This window comes from Lactuca sativa, chromosome 3 (assembly GCF_002870075.4).
Source record: "Lactuca sativa cultivar Salinas chromosome 3, Lsat_Salinas_v11, whole genome shotgun sequence".
NCBI lineage: Eukaryota > Viridiplantae > Streptophyta > Magnoliopsida > Asterales > Asteraceae > Lactuca > Lactuca sativa.
The window spans coordinates 239,099,970-239,120,564 of NC_056625.2; the positions used below are offsets into that span (position 1 = coordinate 239,099,970).

General features: G+C 32.9%; 1 protein-coding gene across 1 annotated transcript; it reads right to left on the reverse strand.

The window, feature by feature from the left end:
- Positions 1–259: 259 nt before the first annotated feature.
- On the reverse strand, positions 260–2,205 carry LOC111883217 (protein LATERAL ROOT PRIMORDIUM 1). The gene is made up of 2 exons (XM_023879560.3): positions 901–2,205; positions 260–807 (listed from the first exon to the last, which is right to left on the reverse strand). The coding sequence occupies exons 1-2, from the start codon at positions 1,538–1,540 to the stop codon at positions 497–499; spliced, it is 951 nt and encodes a 316-aa protein (XP_023735328.1). The 5' UTR covers positions 1,541–2,205; the 3' UTR covers positions 260–496.
- Positions 2,206–20,595: the final 18,390 nt, after the last annotated feature.

Here is a 20,595-nt window from a genome sequence, read left to right on the forward strand (position 1 = left end):
GACGACCTCTTCGATGTCGTATTAATGGTGTGCTCCGCAAAAATAGCTAGTAACGGGTAACCTGTAGCGAATTGCAGATAGCATTTTTCTAAACACCACCTGAAATAGCATTTGTATTTGGAACTTTTTATTTAAACTAAAATATAGATAATACTAACAAACGAAAATCAAACATTTTGTCAAACACTAAAAACTCTAACCGCTCCTAAACATTCCGCGCCTAACAAGCCTTAAGACATATGAATCAAAAATAGTAACCTTACCAAAAACTAAAACTATTTCACTGGAATAGGTTGCGTGTAGCAACATATACAAAACAAGTCGCAAATTAACGTGTTTTGCGGGGATTTCGCACAAAACATGCACACAGGATACCCGGATTTTGTCACAAGCAATTTGATTGGACAACAAATAGTACAAAGACATAGGGATTCCATGAAACTTTGGGCTTAACTAAAAAAAATACATGATAAGATATCAGTAATTAATAATGGTGTCAACCAAGCAATCCGCCACCGGAGGAACCGTAAACCGGAGGTGGTTCAAGTGGCTGAGAAGATAAAGAACCACCTACATTACGCCCTACGCCACCACCCAAATGCAATTCAGATAAATTTGGTATGTTGGAATTGTCTCTTGTTCCAGCTCCCTGATCATACAGGAACCCTTTGAACAAATGACCACCGATTGTTACGCATGCTTGGTATGCATATTCGTCGTCTCCGTCTTCTACAGCCGTTACTCTCACACACTTGAAAACCGCCGGAGCACGCACTTGAACCGGCAATGATTGCATAAAACTTGGATCTAAGTTTTAAAGAAACCATTTTGTTAGTGCCCCATAAAATGATGAAGCGATATAATTCCGCCATTAACTAAAGATGATGGTTTGTCAATTACCTTGGTGATGATGACTAGAACTAGTGTCAAAGCTTCTTGGAGGTGTGGTATTTGAAGTTGAAGTGTGTGACGGAGTCGTGGTGCGCGAAGTGAGTCGAGGTTTCTTGGTGACGGAAGTAGACGCCGAGGAACCTGCTGCAGCACCGCTGGTGGATGGCATGAGCTGACGTTCGCGACGGCGAGCAGCTGGGACCCAAGTGCTTTTCACGTGGGTAGCACAATCAAAACCTCTACTTTTACAGCAAGTTCTACACCGTCGGTGGTTGCAGTCTTTCTTAGCTTGGTTTCCGCAGTCTTGACAAGTCAGGGTGGATCCTGACGTTGACGCCGACCCAACACCGCTGCCGCCTCCGCAAAATCCATGATCGGAAACTAACGATTTCTTGAAGTAACTTTGTTGTGGATGCGATTGCCATAACTGAATGCTATTACTAGTAGTGTTCGCGTTGTTACCTCTAATCCCACGATTACCCACCATACCCTCATCTAGACAAGGGGTGGCGGTTATAAGCGGGATTACACCAACGCCAAGCGCCGTCGCAGTGGCGGTGGAAGCATTGGAGAAAGGTGCGTTGAGAGAGTGAGCATGCGCATGATCAGAAAGATGATGGCTCGAGGGAGCAACCACAAACATACCCATTTCAGCTGGTACACCATAGTTGATTTGCCGAGCAGAGGCTGACGACCAAATACCCGTCGAGCCTCCACCGGGGGCGGCGGAACAGGCATTGAAGCCCAAGGAGAGGTCCTGATCAGAAGGTCTGAGAGCAGAGGAAGACGAAGGATTAGCCACCCAGTCTGCAAACGCACCTGAATCAGAAGGCAGCCTAGTATTCCTGCTAGAAGCCACAACTACAATATTTATTATAACTTCCTGTAATCTTCTTCTCACTGGAACTTTTATCTTACAATCTACAAACCCTTTGTGACATAGGGCTGAAACATACAAATCGAAGATCCGAGAAGATCTACTTTAGCTTACAAGCGCAATTATTAGATTTGCAGACAGCAAGAGATGATATACAGAGATTTTCAGTAAGATCAGAAGATACTGCCACTGCAACAAACTAAATCATAAATTCATTGGTTCTTGATCTTCTCCGTCTCGTGAGCTTTTATGGCGTCTTCTTGGGAAGCGAGAGACTTTTGGTGGGTTGGGGTTTAGTTTCTCTCTCCAATAATCGAAGAGTGACGGGTATGAAGAGTTTCTTTATCTAGTTTTTTTGTAGTTTTTTGTGGATGGGAAGAGGTTTTAAAGTGACATGAGAGAACCCCCACACTACCCTCTTCCATTCTCTAGGGTTGCTACAACTACATCGCTAGTACTGTCAAGACTGCTGCTAACTTCTCAAACAACATAAATCCTCACCTTTTCTCAAGCGCGTAAGGTACAACACATATTGTATTTTGTTATATTTTTACGTGTAATTATTTTTGGTAATATATTTCTTTAAGATGATTTTTTAGTAAATATAGTTATATTTTCATTAAGGTACAACACATATTGTATTTTGTTATATGGGATTATTACTTGTTAAGGTAATTAACTTTTTGATATTTTTATATATGGGTAATTATCTTTTTTTTTGTATATATCTAGGTAACAAGCTTGTTGGAAGTGTTTACATATGATCATTATGACCTGCTATAGCAGGTAAAATCCTAGATGTGAACGTTTTCAACAAGTTCGTTACCTAGATTTATAAAAAAAAAATGAACAAAATAAAAAGTAAAATTAAATTACACGAATGGTCCTTGTGATTTGGGGGAATTTGTGTTTTTGGTCCCTAACTTATTTTTTTTTTTAACTTAGATGGTCCATACTGTTTATTTTTGTTACGCGTTTGGTCTATGTTTTACCTAAAAAGACTATTGTGCCCTTATTAATTTATTTTTTAATTAATTTTCTTATTTATGTATTTATTTTTTTACATATTTAAAAAAATAATAGACCACACATATTTGTATCTCCTCGGATGATTTCTACTGTTTATTTTTAATTAACTTATTTTTTTTAACTCGGATGATCCCTACTGTTTATTTTTATTACGCGTTTTGTCTCTATCTTACCTAAAAATACTATTTTTCCCTTATTAATTATTTTTAATTAATTTTCTTATTTATGTATTCATTTTCTATAAAAAGAAAATTAATATACCCAACATATATATATCTACTCACCGTAAACTTGAAACCATATTTGAGAAATTTAATTTGGGTCTTACCGGTCACCATCTCATCTATCATCTTCCTCATCTTCTATTTCTTTTCCATCTTTAGTAACATCGATGTCTTCACCATCCTTCTTTTTTTTGATACTTCAACTCTGGAGAACCAACACCATAACCTATTATCTCTTCATCTTTAGTGGGTTTTGGTGTTGATTCGACGGAGTTGAAGGACCGAAAAAAGAAGTGATGATGAAAACGTCGATATCACTAAAGATGGAAAATAAATAGAAGTTGAGAAGGATGAAAGATGAGATCGTGAGGAGATACATATATGTGGGGTCTACTAATTTTTCTTTAATATATAAAGCATAAGTACATAAACAAGAAAATTAATTAAAAAATTAATAAGGGCACAATAGTCTTTTTAGGTAAGACAAAGACCAAGTTCGTAACAAAATTAAACAGTAGGGACCATCCGTGTTAGAAAAAAATTAATTAAAAAATAAACAGTAGTGATCATCCGAGGAGATACAAATATGTGTGGTCTATTAATTTTTTTAAATATGTAAAAAATAAATACATAAATAAGAAAATTAATTAAAAATAAATTAATAAGGACACAATATTCTTTCTAAGTAAGACATGGACCAAATGTGCAACAAAAAAAAACAGTAGGGACCATTCAAGTTAAAAAAATAAGTTAGGGACCAAAAACACAAATTCCCTCAAACCACAGGGACCATTCGTGTAATTAAATTTTTACTTTTCATTTTGTTCATATTTGGGTAACTATTTTTTTTGTACGCATTTAGTTAACGAATATGTTGAAAGCGTTCACATCTAGGATTTGACCTCATAATGGTCATATGTGAACATTTTCAACAAGTTTTTGTTACCTACATTTGTACATAAAACAGATAGTTAACCAAATGTAAACATACCGAAAAATTAATTACCTTAATAAGTCATATTCCCTTTGTTATATTTTAGGTGTTATTATTTTTGGTAATATATTTCTTTAAGATGGTTTTTTTAGTAAACATAGTTATATTTTCATTAAGGTACAAGTACAACACATATTGTATTATGTTATATTTTTACGTGTTATTATTTTTGGTAATATATTTTTTTAAGATGATTTTTTAGTAAATATAGTTATATTTTCATTAAGGTACAACCCATATTGTATTTTGTTATATTTTTACGAGTTATTCTTTACGATGAATTTTTTAGTAAATATAGTTATATTTTTCATTAAATTTATAACAATATTTATGAAATATCAAAATAGAAAGTTACCAAATATTACATAATCGTTCTTAGTTACTTTTTTGCGCCAATTGGATCTTGAATACATTTAACTTTATAATGATGGTTATATTTTTGTAAGGATTCGATATATATATATATATATATATATATATATATATATATATATATATATATATATATATATATATATATATATATATATATATATATATATATATATATATATATAGGAGTAGGATCAAATGAGAACACCAAAAATGTTGAGAACGCGAGAACAAAATATATTCATTTACGATTTCATGTATACATTTGTGGAGAAAATGATAAATTTTTACGACTTTGATTTCAATTGAAGAGAAAAAACATATTCATGTTGATTGTGCGTAAAAATTTATCATTTCTCCACAAATGAATATATGGAATCACAAACGAATATATTTGTTCTCGCGTTCTCAACCTTTTAGGTGTTCTCATTTGATACTTTCCCTATATATATATATATATATATATATATATATATATATATATATATATATATATATATATATATATATATATATATATATATATATATATATATATATGTTCAGGTTCATTTGAAAACGATTCTAATTTTGTGAGACCGGGAAACCAAATCTAAAAATAATTTTAAAATGCAAAATAAGTGGAAAAATCCAAAAAAAAATTTAAATATTATTTTCGAAACTTGAATTAACTAAAAAAAATTAAAAAAAATTAAAAATAAATAAAAATACGTGAAATATTCTAATAGAATATTACACTGACATATTCTAAAAAATAATTTTAAAATGCAAAATAAATGGAAAAATCTAAAATTTATTTTTTTAAATATTGTTTTCGGAACTTGAATTAACTAAAAAAATAAAAAAATTAAAAAAAATTAAAAAAATCCCATTTTTTTTGAAAAATACATGAAATATTGTAATAGAATATTATACTGTACATATTCTAAAAAATAATTTTAAAATGCAAAATAAATGGAAAAATCTAAAAATTCTTTTTTTTAATATTATTTTCGGAACTTGAGTTACTAAAAAAAATAAAAAAATCCCTTTTTTTTTAAAAAAAATACGTGAAATATTCTAATAGAATATTACACTGTATATATTCTAAAAAATAATTTTAAAATGCAAAATAAATGGAAAAATCCAAAAAATCTTTTTTAAATATTATTTTCGGAACTTGAATTAACTAAAAAAAATTTAAAAAATAAAAAACAAATAAAAAAATAAAAAAATGCGTCTCACGGTCTCACAAAATATAGGTGGTCTCAAATAAACCTAACCCTATATATATATATATATATATATATATATATATATATATATATATATATATATATATAGAGAGAGAGAGAGAGAGAGAAAGAGAGAGAGAGATGGTTCAATATAGAAAAAAAAAACGTTGAGAATGAGATAATCATTTTTAGCCAATCATTTAATATGAGCACAAAAAGACACGGTGGCAAACTTATAAATATGATAATAACCTTCAATTTTAAATACATAACTGTAAAGAATTAGATAACAGTTCAAACTCATTCCTAATCGATCGTTCATCATCCAAATTTATCCTCCAACCTTCAACAATCATCCAGATTTCTTCTATTAAATCATCATTAACGTCATCCAGTGTTAATCAATCATCAAACTTCGTCAGTAACACGTTTATCAACACCATTCAACAGTTAACAATAAAAATTCATTTTTGGTTCTTTTAATCTAACCTTCAATTCTGTTTGAATATGATCAAATCTTCAACATCTACGATTAATTATACTCCCAACGTCATTAGATCAACATCATCGATAATCAACAAAAAATCCACTTCATATCATTCAAACTTCGATCATCAAATAAAACTTCAAAATTAAGGTTAGAAAAAAGATAAAATCGTTTTTTATTTTTGAAAATTTTCATATAATTTTCTATCAATCTACTATTTTGTAAGATTTAAATAGTCAAAGTATCATGTTTTTAATATTTCTAAAAAAGTTAATTTGTATGCACTCCAACTGTTTGGTAAAATGTATAAACTAAATTACCACGTTATATTCACATATGAATATGTTTTTTTTCTCACCTGAATAGGTATATGATTATTAAAACACAAAACAAATATATAAATTTGTATGTTATTCATATATGAATAACATATAAAAATTATATATATTTGTGAAAACACTTTCTAATATTCATATGTGAATATACTGTGTAATATTCATAAATGAATATATCATCTAATACTCACAAGTGAATATATTATGTAATATTCACATGTGACATACCATATAATACTATGTAATATTCACATATAAAAATATCATTCAATATTCATAAGCGAATATACTATCTAATATTCACAAGTGAATATACTATGTAATATTCACAAGTGAATGCATCGTCTATATATTTAAATACAAATATACTATGTTTATTATATGTTATATTCATATATGAATGATTCTTAAATTGTAAAAAAGATTAATCATATTTTTTATTCATAAATGAATAACGAATGTACTGTAGTAAAAACTTGATGCATTTTTATTCACTTATGAATAACAATAGCTGAAAATATAAAAAAAAATTATTTTAAAACTATATTAATATGGATGTCTATTTATAGAGAATAAAAAACCATGAATTTTGGTATATTTAAAATCATTTTTCGATAAAAATAAGTTCTTAAAGATTAAAAAAAACGAAAAAAACTATGTTTTTGTATATATTAAGATAATGTTTAACATAGTTTAAGAAAACATGTTTTGTTGGAAAACACATGTCTATTCTTTTCCCATTTCCGTTGGTAGGACGGAGGCTTTTGCGGCAAAAATAATTGATTGGCTGAGAATGATTCATCTATTATCAACATTTTTTATTTTCTCAATTGAATTTACCTCTCTCTCTCTCTCTCTCTCTCTCTCTATATATATATATATATATATATATATATATATATATATATATATATATATATATATATATATGGTCCGGTTCATGTGAGGACTCATTTTAAAGTGAGGACACCTTAAAAAAATTGAAGAAAAAATACAAATCATAAAATCGAGCATAAATCTATGTCCGGGAGAAAACAATTTAAAATTTTTTTTGCATCATTAAAATAGAAGTAATGTGAACGTATATAAATATTTCACTTCCCCCAATAACACATTACGAAGAATGTCATTCATTAAAATCTAATTCCCAAAATCTCAAAACTAGAATTGATGCATAAGGTAACTTTATCATTTACCCATTTGCTACAGACATCTTGTTGAACATGAGGCTTGGATAACAATCAATCTCATTTAGTGTTTAACTTTAGGTAACACACGTTAGATGTGTTTCTCTCAACATATAAGAGGAACAAATCCCATCTTAACTACATAAGCCTCTTGCATAGTTCACACCACACTTGATAATGACTTTTATAATTGTCTGGTTAATGATCAACATTTGACCACATCAAATCATAACACTCCCTACACTTAAGTCCAACTATATATCTCATGTATTAAGGATACAAAGATAATACATTTTTATCAAGTATCACTCACAAAAGTGATCCATGGGGCGATCTTGATGTCGATCCGTCAAATACCAGTTCTCGTACAAGTATCTATTAACCTTGGTTACAACCCATTGCGCAATTTCATCTTATAAGAGTCAACCAATCCAATTTATATTCGTCTTACTTCATAATTGCTCCTAAAATTATAACTCGCTATGAACTTTTAGAATAAAAAGATTATTTATGGATTAAACATGTTAATATAAAACACACACTACAAAAAATATGTCTTTTAGTGGCACACAAAAAGTGTCACTAAAACCCCAAAAAAATTCCACTAAAAGGATGTCAAAGAATCTGTGGCACACATAATAAGTGACACTAGAAACGCTCTCACTAAAACCTTTTAGTGACACATTTTACTTTTGCCGTTGTAGAAATTTGGACTTTTAGTGACACTTTTTTATTTGTCACAATAGAAGAAAAGTTTTTGTGGCACATTTTTTGTGCCATTGAATTCTCATTTGATTCAACAATTCATTCTATATTTAGTTGCACATTTTTTTATTTTAGTGGTACTTTTTATTTGCCATAAATACAAAAAATTCTTTTATGACACATTTTGCATCTATAAATACTAACAAGATTCTAGAATTTAGGCTATTTATATCTATATTTTTTTTTATCAATAATATACAATAAAATAAATAATTAAATTATAGCAAATAGACAAAAATAAAAATGTTATTGTTTTTCATCAATGGTTTTAATCTTATTGAATCAAATATCTAAGTAAATATCAAATATGTATAAATGTGAAACCAAATACATGATAAACATAAAGTAAACAACAAAAGTAAACTAATAATAATAAACAAATAAATAAACTTGAAACTTAATTGCATATGAACTTCCCCAAACTCCATGTTAGGTTGAATAAAATCGTGTTATCTCATACTCTAAAATCAATATTAGCAATTTCATGTCCAAAAACAAACAAAGACAATTCAAAATATAGTTACATCATTCATAGTTTAGAAATAAACAATTTAGCATTAAGAACAAATAAATTATGTCTGTAAGAACAAATAGAAGACGAAAGCACATAAAATTGATCACCTTCATTATGGAGACATTCAAAAGGCGATCTCGGTGGTTGAATGAATTAGAGTTGCATAGAACTATAGAAGTGCTACATGGCATTTGAAATAAATTAATAAAAATGTAAGTCACTACTACTACTAGTTTACTATAATGCTATTGTTCAAAAAATTACCAAAATATCCACCGTACCATATATACCATTAGTCTCTAACTCTCCATACCTTCTACTACTCTTGTATGAATGAACCAAAAGAAAGCATAACTAGATTACTTTGAAAGAATGACAAAATAAACATGGCATTCCCAATGTTTTTGTCCCATTTTGAAAGTAGTAGCAATATACTTTCAAAGTAGATTGATATACTTTGAAAGTATAGCAACCTACTTCTAAATTATGTTGCTATCACTTTGAAAGTGTGACAAAAAACATGACAGTCCAACTGTTTTTTAACTAAGTTTCTTTCCAAAGCCAAAGACATAACTAGATTATAAAATTTAACTTAAATATCTAAAAAAATAACGTTTAAAAATAATTCGTTAGCAAAATACGTAAGTCATTTGTGACAAACAAAGAATATTTCTCGTTAGCAATTTCTTCACATCTTACAGTTGCCACCATCACCAAAATTTTTGACAAAAGCTTTTAATCTTTTTACAGAATGTCATATTTTATAAAAAGAGTCTACAATTATTAACTTGTGAGTTGGAAGATAAGGGCTTTGTTCTCCTTAATAGATTTCTAGATTTTTTTTGGTGTACTGAAGGAAAAACCAAAAGAAGGAACTACCCCTCGCCTATCACCTGCTAGACCACCAGGGGAAATAGAATGTAAGAACCTCTGCCTCAAATCAACCACATTCAAAGAAAAATAAATAAATAACTAGTATAATTTGTATCTTAAATGGGTATAATTGTAAATATTTTTAAAAGAGGCATACATACTCTTTAAACCGTTCTTCCTTTTCTTCATAACTAGATAGTGCAACAACTTGAACTTAGTCATGCAAGTGATAAGTTATGATATTGTAGATATGAAATTGTTTTATATAAGGAAAGAGTAAATATAAAAAAGAAAAAGATTACTGAAATTTTGAAATGCTATATTTTGCATCTTATATTGAAAATTTCACTCAGGCTATGTGTTTGTGGCTTATGGCTTAGGAACATAATCCCATATCTATAAAAAATGACATATCATTAAAAGTTGTACTTTAACGAAATCATAAGATATACGCAAAGCAAAAAGATACCTTCTGGATATCTTCCCTCAAGAGAAGCTCTAGATTTTCAACAGGTGTCTATATATAAATAAAAAAAGAATACTTGCATCAGATTATATCAAATACAAATATATAGGTGCAAAAAACTTATCTGAAAAACAGTTTTTAGAAGTTTCAAAATAGGTTTATTTGCCGCCTGCTCACACCCAATATCATGACACCACCTGTGTAACATAAACTTATTTAATAAATAACTTCAGTCTACAAGAAAAGAAAAAGGAAAATATACATGTTTATAAGAACTATATCTGAAACAACAAGCGCAAAAAACACACTTTGTTTTTTCAACACGGTATCAACCTGAAGAAATAACATAATGTTAAAAAAAACTAAAGCACAATGAAACTTATTCAAGAAAATAGCAATAAAAAAAGAACATAAATTTTTAAAACAACATATCCTCACTCTCATCCATCATTAGCCTTAAGATCCATTACAATGTTGCAAGGTTAATAGCACGACATCTTGTTTTCCAAATACCTTTAGTAGTTTGAGACCTGTTAAAAAAAATCAAAAATTATATTCCAAGAAAATAAAATAAAAAGAAAGAAAGAGAAAACATGCCTCCCCTACATGCATCCATTTCCCTAAAGTTGGTATATAAAAGATGATTGAAAAGTGTGTTATTCCCAATGTTGATTTTGCTCTATTCCATGAGCTTCTCCCTTTTCTATTACTTGTTATTATATTGTTATATACATATATTCAAAATAACTATATACTAATATAGATATACATATTGGCAAATATTAAATCGAGTTCTTTTTTCTCTTATAAATATGCAACACCCATAGTCTAAAGTTACAAAATAGCCCAATAACCTCAAGCACACAATTCTTACTTTTTATCACCCAAATTTTGACAAAAAGGTTTTACTTAGAAACCTAATTCCATATTTGACTATTTGAGGACCAATTCATAGATGCAGCGGTTGGAATCGAACCTTTCCCAAATCCACCAACATATAACAAAGACTACAATATACAATTATCACCTGGTTAAACAAACACTAATCCAAAACTGATGCAAACTTAATTAATCAACTCTCATGAATCAATAAGGGAAAGTAATCAACCAAACTTACTTGTTTGGAAAGAACACCACTAACTTGAGAAGTGATGCAATGAACGCCTCTCCAGAGAGAAAACTCCAAGTGATCACTAGTAACACTATCTGGAAACCCATCAGGGAGCATCAAGCACATGAAGAAAGTCCATATTATGCTAGGTTTACTTGATTGAAACCAAGTCCAACTGCATTGAAAGTCATGTTGATTTATAATGATATATGAATTTTAGTCATTAAATTGCACATAATCATGGTGAATCACTTACCATAAGGAATGTTGGGAGTGTGGTCATTTGTTGAATCTACAAAGAAGAAGAACAGGGGTCTGAAGTTGTCAAATATTCAAAAATTATTAACTAGTAACAATAAAAACTTAAACTAAAATTCTCTTAACTAAAAAACTCTTCACATTTAGATTCTGATTTAAACAAACCCTAACTAACTGTTAACTACTAAGTACTAACAAGTAGGAACCAACAAAAAAACAAGTTGATTTTCAACAAGGAGTATCTTTCTTGATAAGAGATTCATCTAGAATAACCCAAGTTTAAATGGTTTGTTTTGATTCAGATTTCAAGAAAGAACATAAAACTTTCGATTCTTAGAGTCAAAACTTATGCTTATTGTTTTCATAAATAGTGTGAACTAGTTACAAGCTTAACAACCTTTCTTTTCAGTTCTTTTGTAGCCAAAATTGGAAATATGTTTTACTTTATATGTGTTTGAATCACACTAAACCTTCCATAGATAATCAAATAGTTTAGGTTCATCTAATCTTCATTTTCTAATTTTAGATCTCCTTATCATATTTTGGAAGCAAGTGGTAATCACAGTATTCCTTACTCTTACACTACCAACAAAACGAAAGTAAAGGTTAATAGATTAGAACATTAGGCATCATTAAACAAAACTTTTGTTTCTAATTTTCTGTTATATGTTGACTTGTTGAGTATTCTGTTGTCAAGATAAAAAGGATTTCTTTATTTCTTAATTGGAATTTGAGCCCATGACAAGACCTTCAATTTTTCTAATGGCACTATAGGACTCACATAATGAAATGGTAGTCAAAGAAATCCATCAGCTATATAGTTATATGCAATAGCTATGAATGCCTAAGTTAAACTGCAGGAATCTACTTTTAAATACTAGTCAGGCCAAAATCTCACACGATTCTGTTACCATTCACATAGTTTTCTCATAATTTGTCACACCCCCAAACCACGGATGGCGAAAACGTCCAGGGGTGGAGGACTTCATGTACAGTATCACAACAACGTGTATAATAGTGCTCAAAGTAAATACAACCATCATAAATATAATTGAAAAAGTTACATCAAAGTATATGTTTACATGTTTCAAAATCAATTACATTATGATGACAAAAATAAATTGTTGACGGTTTAATGTCCCATCCTCAAAGCGCTGAAGTTTTCCTGTTTCACTGATTTCCTGAGAATACAAGTAGTTTTGAAAGAGTGTAAACAATTAAGTTGGTGAGTTCATAAGAGTTTTGTTTGGAGTAGAAACCGTTTTCCTTTTTAAAATCGATAGAGTTGATTTCCAGAAAATCCAATATTTTCTTAGTTAAGTGTAAACAGAATATTCCTATATGATGTATTAATGAACCCTAGATTGACCCGTAAATTTCCCCTATAATCGTCCAGCGTATATAAGTTATATAAGATTTAGGTTAGATAAAACGTTGAATATAATGGGTCTGCCCTAGGTCCACAACCAAACAAGGAACAGGAGATGAGGCGGGCCCACCAATTCTAAGCCAATCACGACTAGATTCTATATAACTCTATCATATACACTTAGAAATTATAGCTGAAAACTAACAATGCGAAAGTGAATGTGGACTTAAACCCAATAACCGGAACCAATCCTAGTGTAGTGCACGAAATAGTAATAGTGACTGTGAACATAAACTCTACATATCATAGTTCATCGGATAGTGATAGTGACTAGTGAACATGAACTATGCATAGTATAGTTTACCAAAAGTGGTGGTGATGGTGAATATAACCTATACATATCATAGTTCACCGGATAGTGATAGTGACTAGTGAACATGAACTATGCATATTATAGCTTATCAAAAGTGGTGGTGATGGTGAATTCCTTTCTTGTAATTAAGTTAATAGGGTAGATGAAACTTAAACTATACCTATTATAGTTTATCACTTTGTTTGTAATATATATCTATATGCCATAACTATACCGATTATAACTAGCGTGTTCGTTTGTGGGAGTATAATGGCTTATCTATGCTTATTATAGTTTATCATAATTATCCATAGTGGTAATAACTCTTTTGTATGTGTAAAACCTTTAATAATGTGTTTGTTATGTAAAATAACCCTAAACTATACCTATTATAGTTTATTAATTATTTGTGTGGGTAGTGAGCATAAGCCTTACTTGTCATAATTTACCAATGTTTATATTTTAATGGATGTAGCCTTGTAATATCATTTATATATTTACCATACTTGTGGAGGTATAAATCCATTTGTTTTATGATGTATGTCTATATAAGAATACAAAATTGTCATATATTGCAACAACACATAATCACATAATGATGTATACCTTGCTCAACATGTTACAAGGTGAAATGAAATTTATAGTGTTTTTCTGTTAATAACCTTTTCTGTAACTGTTATTGGCAAATTTGTAGAAAAATCATAAAATGTCCAAATCAAGTTCTGCAACTTCTGAGAGTTTGGAAAATGAGTCTAGTTTGTTCATAAATTTTATTATAATTTTTAATGACCTCTTACTTGTGTGAAAAAGTCCATAATCACAGACTGGTCCGGATTGATATTTGAAATGATAGGCAGTTTTGTAAAAATCACCATAAATTGTAGAAAAATCATATGGAGATATGCAAGTAGTCATTTTAAAGCTAATAAGTGGAACTACATGCACCTAAAACAGTTTTGAAAACTAAAATGTTTAAGATGTCCAAAACAGTCCGTGAATGGAGTTGAACTTTTCTGATGAAGGCTGTTAGAAAAGTGTAGTTATGTTCTTGGTGTTTTAACTTGTATTTCCCCCCCCCCCCCCCCCTAAAAACTTGAGAAAACATGAAAATATGGGGGTATGAACTCACCTTAAGTGATTTCAGTAGGTAAGTGTTGAAGAAGAGAAGTGTTCAACCCAAAAACACTTGAAGATTCGAAGATCTAACACAATTATGAGAGAGTTTGTGTAAGATATCCATGATTCGAGTAGAAAGAAGTGAAATAATCATAAAGAGAAGGGATTATTCTTACCAAATGTGGAGGAAAATCCCAAGATCAGCCCTCAAATCTCGAGTTCTAGAGAGGGAAAATGAGAGAGAAAAGAGTTTGCTCTTTTTGGTGAAAAGAGAGAAAATGAGAGAAATGAGGAGAGAGGATGAATATTCAGCTCTCAAAAACGTGGGAAGGAGTGATGATTGAGTGGAAAGGACATTGATGTGACTTAGGTAAGGTGGGGAGGTGTGGCTGGTCATAGAGTGGGTGTGGGAGTGGTTGCTTGTGTCATAAAGTAAAGCAAAGTCAACACTCCACCTCTTTGAACTTTATCCACTTGCTTTTATTATTTAAATAAAGATTTTTATGAAAATATGATTAAATTGTGAATATTAACGGTTTATTATGTTAAAATTTGATTTTGGGTGAAAACCCCGCGTTAAAATAATTAAAAACGGGCCTTAAACGTAAAACTACGCGGAAACCGGGAGAAAATGAGTTCCCAGCGAGACCTCTCGGTCCTAGGCCGAGGTTCGGTCCCTAGGCCGAGGCTCGGTCCATGCTGAGGATTGTAGCCGGAAACGAACAGGGAACCGAAGGGGCGAGGGGTCCAGTCTGAAGGCTCGGTCCGAAGGGTCAGAAGCGAAGGTGAGGTTCAGTTCGGAGATAAAAGGCGAGAAGTCAGAACCGAATGAACTGTAGTGAACAGTACCTTCGGTTCGGTTCAGCAGCCTTCTTCATCAGGAGGGTTCGGTTCCTAAGAGGGGTTTCGGTTCCTAAGAGGGGTTTCGGTTCCTAGGGTCCGTTTTTCGCGTAGACTTCCGTTTTTTGGGCTGTTTTCGCCAAATTCAAGGGTCGGGATGCCCCGAGTGATTATAGAAAGTTGGGAGAGATTTCGAGAGAGATTTGAGAGAGATTCCACATACTCAGAGAGATTTGGGAGAGATTTGACATTCTTGGAGAGATTTCACATACAAAGATATATTTGGGAGAGATTTCACATACTTAGAGAGATTTGGGAGAGATTTGACATACTTGGAGAGATTTCACATACAGAGAGATATTTGGGAGAGATTTCACATACTTAGAGAGATTTGGGAGAGATTTGACATACTTGGGGAGATTTCTCATACAAAGAGAGATTTGGGAGAGATTTCACATACTTAGAGAGATTTGACATACTTGGAGAGATTTCTCATACAAAGAGGGATTTGGGAGAGATTTCACATACTTAGAGAGATTTGGGAGAGATTTGACATACTTGGAGAGATTTCTCATACAAAGAGAGATTTGGGAGAGATTTCACATACTTAGAGAGATTTGGGAGAGATTTCTGATAAGAAGAGATGGAGTGAACACGATTGAGAGAGGTTTCATTGGTGACCTTTTTGAGTGTTCGGCTTCGCAATGCAGGGTCCATAAGCCCCGTTAAGCCTTGTTTAAGGATCTTGCATACTCCCGATGAGTATGCAACTTTGTTTTATCGGTTTGGCTCACCATGTACCACAGTTTTTAGGTTAAGGAGATCTAGATGTACGCACTTTTCGATTTATGATCTCTCATTAGAATAGAGAGTTGTTTAGAAATTACATAACGTAAACTCTAGTACCTACGGGCAAATTGAGTTGGCCTGTTTGACTTGTTGACTATAGTTGACTTTGACTTGACCGAATATTGACGGTTGTCACATCATCCCCCCGTTAGAGGGAATTTCGTCCCGAAATTTGAAATCAGGCAAGGAGTTTGTGAATGACTAAGGTCGGCTCTACATTATTTTGATTCTGACTAAGAGATGAGTTATTATACATGAAAACTTAGCTTATACACATTATGATATAACCAATACTGGGCGGATAGTAAAATGCGTGATTCTACTTCAGTTTCACATCCCAACGAGGAAAAGAAACTAAGTCAGAATTCTCACATTCTATTATCTACCAGGTATTCGTTATATATAACTGGGGAATGTATAAGTGAGGAAATCATAACAAATAACATTCTTAGTAATCCTTCTTAATGAATTAGAGTTCCTAGTCAGGGCTATCATTGAACCTAGATGTATTTCAACCGTTCACCTATAGAGTAGAAGTATGTTCTCGAAGGTTTGACCTACATCCCTATGATGCAGTCCCATTACGGAGTCGAAGTAAATTCATAGAATGGTCTCATGACGGCCTTGGAATTTCTTATTGTTTATGCTCTCAGTTTAATCCTTGGCATTACTACTATGCATGCTTTAATCGATGCTAGACTTAATCAAATAAAGAAATTTGGAATTTAGTCATCGATGTTAGAAACATATACTGATGTTTGCAGGCGGTTCCGGGGTGGTCTCTCCTTCGGTGATCGCAAGCACCCTTCCACCACCACTGGCATCTCTTGCTCTTGGGCAGTTCCTTTTAAAGTGGCCTGTTTCTCCACATTTGTAACAGGCTGGGCTTACTCCAGAGCCGGGGAACTGGTTGATGAGTCGTACCGGTGCCCTACAGAAACGGGTAGTGTGCCCTTTCCTATTACAGTTCATGCAATGCAATTCTCTACAAGCCCCAGTGTGATGGAAGCTACACTTGTTACATTTCGGAAGGGTTCCAGCGTATTGTTTCATGGGAGTTGGCGTGGTGAGGGTTGTGGCCGCATGAACAGCAAAAATTGGCGTGGTTGTCGTAGTGTCATGGCTGGCACGATGGTCGATGAGTTGTTGTGCCAACTCCTTGGCGCTGTCGAAGGTAGTTGGTCTGGAGGCCAATACACTATCATGAATCTGGGATGACAGCCCCCAAAGGTATGGTTCTACCTTTTTCTCCTCTGGGGTGACCATTGCAGGACAGTGGAGTGCTAGGTCATTGAATCGGGCAGTATAAGCTTCGAGATCCGTCCCTGACATCTTGAGATTCTAGAGTTCTTCTTCGAGTTTTTGTATTTCTCCCCTCGGGCAATACTCCTTTAACATCAACGCTTTTAAGTTTTCCCAGCCTATGGAGTTAGCCACTGCAGGAGTAAGTGACTTAACTCGGCCATTCCACCAAGTAAGAGCTTTTCATGTGAAAGTGAATGCTGCATACTTGACTTTGCTCGCTTCGGGACAAGCACAGATTTCGAAGACTGCTTCGGTCCTTTCGAACCATTGCATCAGCGCGATGACGCCCCCGCTTCCGTCGAAAGGATCGGGTTTGCCATTCGTGAAGTCTTTGTAAGAACACTTCTTAGTACGCCCTGTGCTGTCCCCCTTATTCGAGTTAGTATTCCCGGATCCGAAGCCGCCGGAACCATTTGTACCCATTTGCGACATTGCTGCCGCCACGGCTGCTGTTACGGCAGCTTGAAACATTATGGGATCAAACTGCGGAGGGGGCGGTGCTGTGCTTCCGGAGGGTCTGGACTTTTTCTTTGGCGGCATAGTCCTGTCATAAGTTGGTAGAGACGAACAAACGATAAGTTTTTAATAGTAGTGACAAGTCAGATGTTATCAAGCCAGACTTGTCTGTATTATGTTCTGACTTAAAAGTATTTTGCATGTGATTCATAACAAAGCCCTTATGAATGAATTTTAGTGGTAGTGACTCAAATGCAACTTGTGATTTGTTTCGCCTGATCCCTTCCTAAAATCACTTCGTATATATTAAGAATTTCTTGGAGTTACCATATGTAAATTGTTTGTAATATAGGGTTCGTGGAAAATAGGTCTACATCTCATTAACGTAAGGAAAATTTTGGGCAATGCTACAGTTCTCTTGAATAGTGTAGTCTCTGGATTCTAAAGGATTCGAATGTCTCCATTTAACAGCCTAGGTTAGTCGTGTTCTTCGCTCCAGGTTTCCAAGCACTCTACCCAAGGAGGCGTCGGGCCTTGAAAAACCGGACGAGGGATAGGATTCGGAACAAGAGCCATCAGGGTAGGTTCTCCACTTCAGGGTCGGAGTCAGAACCATCAGCAAAGCCTTCAGCTTAGTGACCATCCAAAGGGATCCGGTAATCATTCACTGGCTCCTCTACGAGCCATTCAGTATTGCAGTGGTTAGGGTAGTACGGGTCGTCGTGGGGATGGAATTCAGCCATGATATCTTCGCGAGAAATGGGGATATAAGAAATAACTAAGTAGACATACTAATTAGATAATTATAAGATGATCTTTATCAGGTACATCAATATATTGTTTAGTGCATACTGGTCATATGTATTTGGGACAGGATAGACCTTTGAATAAGCGATCCTAACTCTAAATCCCCAATCCAACGAGAACAGGAAGTAAAGCAAAGATCCACAGATTCTAAGTCTATGACGTCCTGGATACATATAATTTTAATGTATCCACTAGGCAATTATTGACCTATTGATAAAAATCTATTTAGTTCTCAAATAAGTAATTATAATAACACCAAATACCCCTATGGTATTTCATTGTGGTAGTGTTGGTAAGTTTTAGACTTGTTGCAACACCTACGACCATTCCTGGGCATATGCTAATCACTTCTGGGTGAGACATAGTTGATCAGGCTATGTCATTCCCAGACCTGACTATACATCCCCAAGCCTACTCGTATTGTTCAACAATCACCACTTTTGTCCCATCCCACCATGATACTGACCCTAGTGTGTGTGCACATGCTCCTACTTTTACCGAGAAATTATTTGTTTCTAAAAGTATAGTTGCTTTGAAAACTTTAAATCAGAGACTTTCAGTCCCAATGTATTTATAGTTTGTATATCTTATGTGGTTCGATATACTGAGTTCACTATAAACAATGCTCTGATACCAATCTGTCACACCCCCAAACCACGGATGGCGGAAACGTCCAGGGGTGGAGGACTTCATGTACAGTATCACAACAACGTGTATAATAGTGCTCAAAGTAAATACAACCATCATAAATATAATTGAAAAAGTTACACCAAAGTATATGTTTACATGTTTCAAAATCAATTACATTATGATGACAAAAATAAATTGTTGACGGTTTAACGTCCCATCCTCAAAAGCGCTGAAGTTTTCATGTTTCACTGATTTCCTGAGAATACAAGTAGTTTTGAAAGAGTGTCAACAATTAAGTTGGTGAGTTCATAAGAGTTTTGTTTGGAGTAGAAACCGTTTTCCTTTTTAAAATCGATAGAGTTGATTTCCAGAAAATCCAATATTTTCTTAGTTAAGTGTAAACAGAATATTCCTATATGATGTATTAATGAACCCTAGATTGACCCGTAAATTTCCCCTATAATCGTCCAACGTATATAAGTTATATAAGATTTAGGTTAGATAAAACGTTGAATATAATGGGTCTGCCCTAGGTCCACAACCAAACAAGGAACAGGAGATGAGGCGGGCCCACCAATTCTAAGCCAATCACGACTAGATTCTATATAACTCTATCATATACACTTAGAAATTATAGCTGAAAACTAACAATGCGAAAGTGAATGTGGACTTAAACCCAATAACCGGAACCAATCCTAGTGTAGTGCACGAAATAGTAATAGTGATTGTGAACATAAACTCTACATATCATAGTTCATCGGATAGTGATAGTGACTAGTGAACATGAACTATGCATAGTATAGTTTACCAAAAGTGGTGGTGATGCTGAATATAACCTATACATATCATAGTTCACCGGATAGTGATAGTGACTAGTGAACATGAACTATGCATATTATAGCTTATCAAAAGTGGTGGTGATGGTGAATTCCTTTCTTGTAATTAAGTTAATAGGGTAGATGAAACTTAAACTATACCTATTATAGTTTATCACTTTGTTTGTAATATATATCTATATGCCATAACTATACCGATTATAACTAGCGTGTTCGTTTGTGGGAGTATAATGGCTTATCTATGCTTATTATAGTTTATCATAATTATCCATAGTGGTAATAACTCTTTTGTATGTGTAAAACCTTTAATAATGTGTTTGTTATGTAAAATAACCCTAAACTATACCTATTATAGTTTATTAATTATTTGTGTGGGTAGTGAGCATAAGCCTTACTTGTCATAATTTACCAATGTTTATATTTTAATGGATGTAGCCT

Excerpts from the sequence above, each read along its gene's own strand:
- LOC111883217 (XM_023879560.3), bottom strand. The coding sequence starts at position 1,540 with ATGGGTATGTTTGTGGTTGCTCCCTCGAGCCATCATCTTTCTGATCAT. Across the intron at positions 808-900 it reads TTCTAGTCATCATCACCAAG|ATCCAAGTTTTATGCAATCA; the intron begins GTAATTGACAAA and ends TTTAAAACTTAG.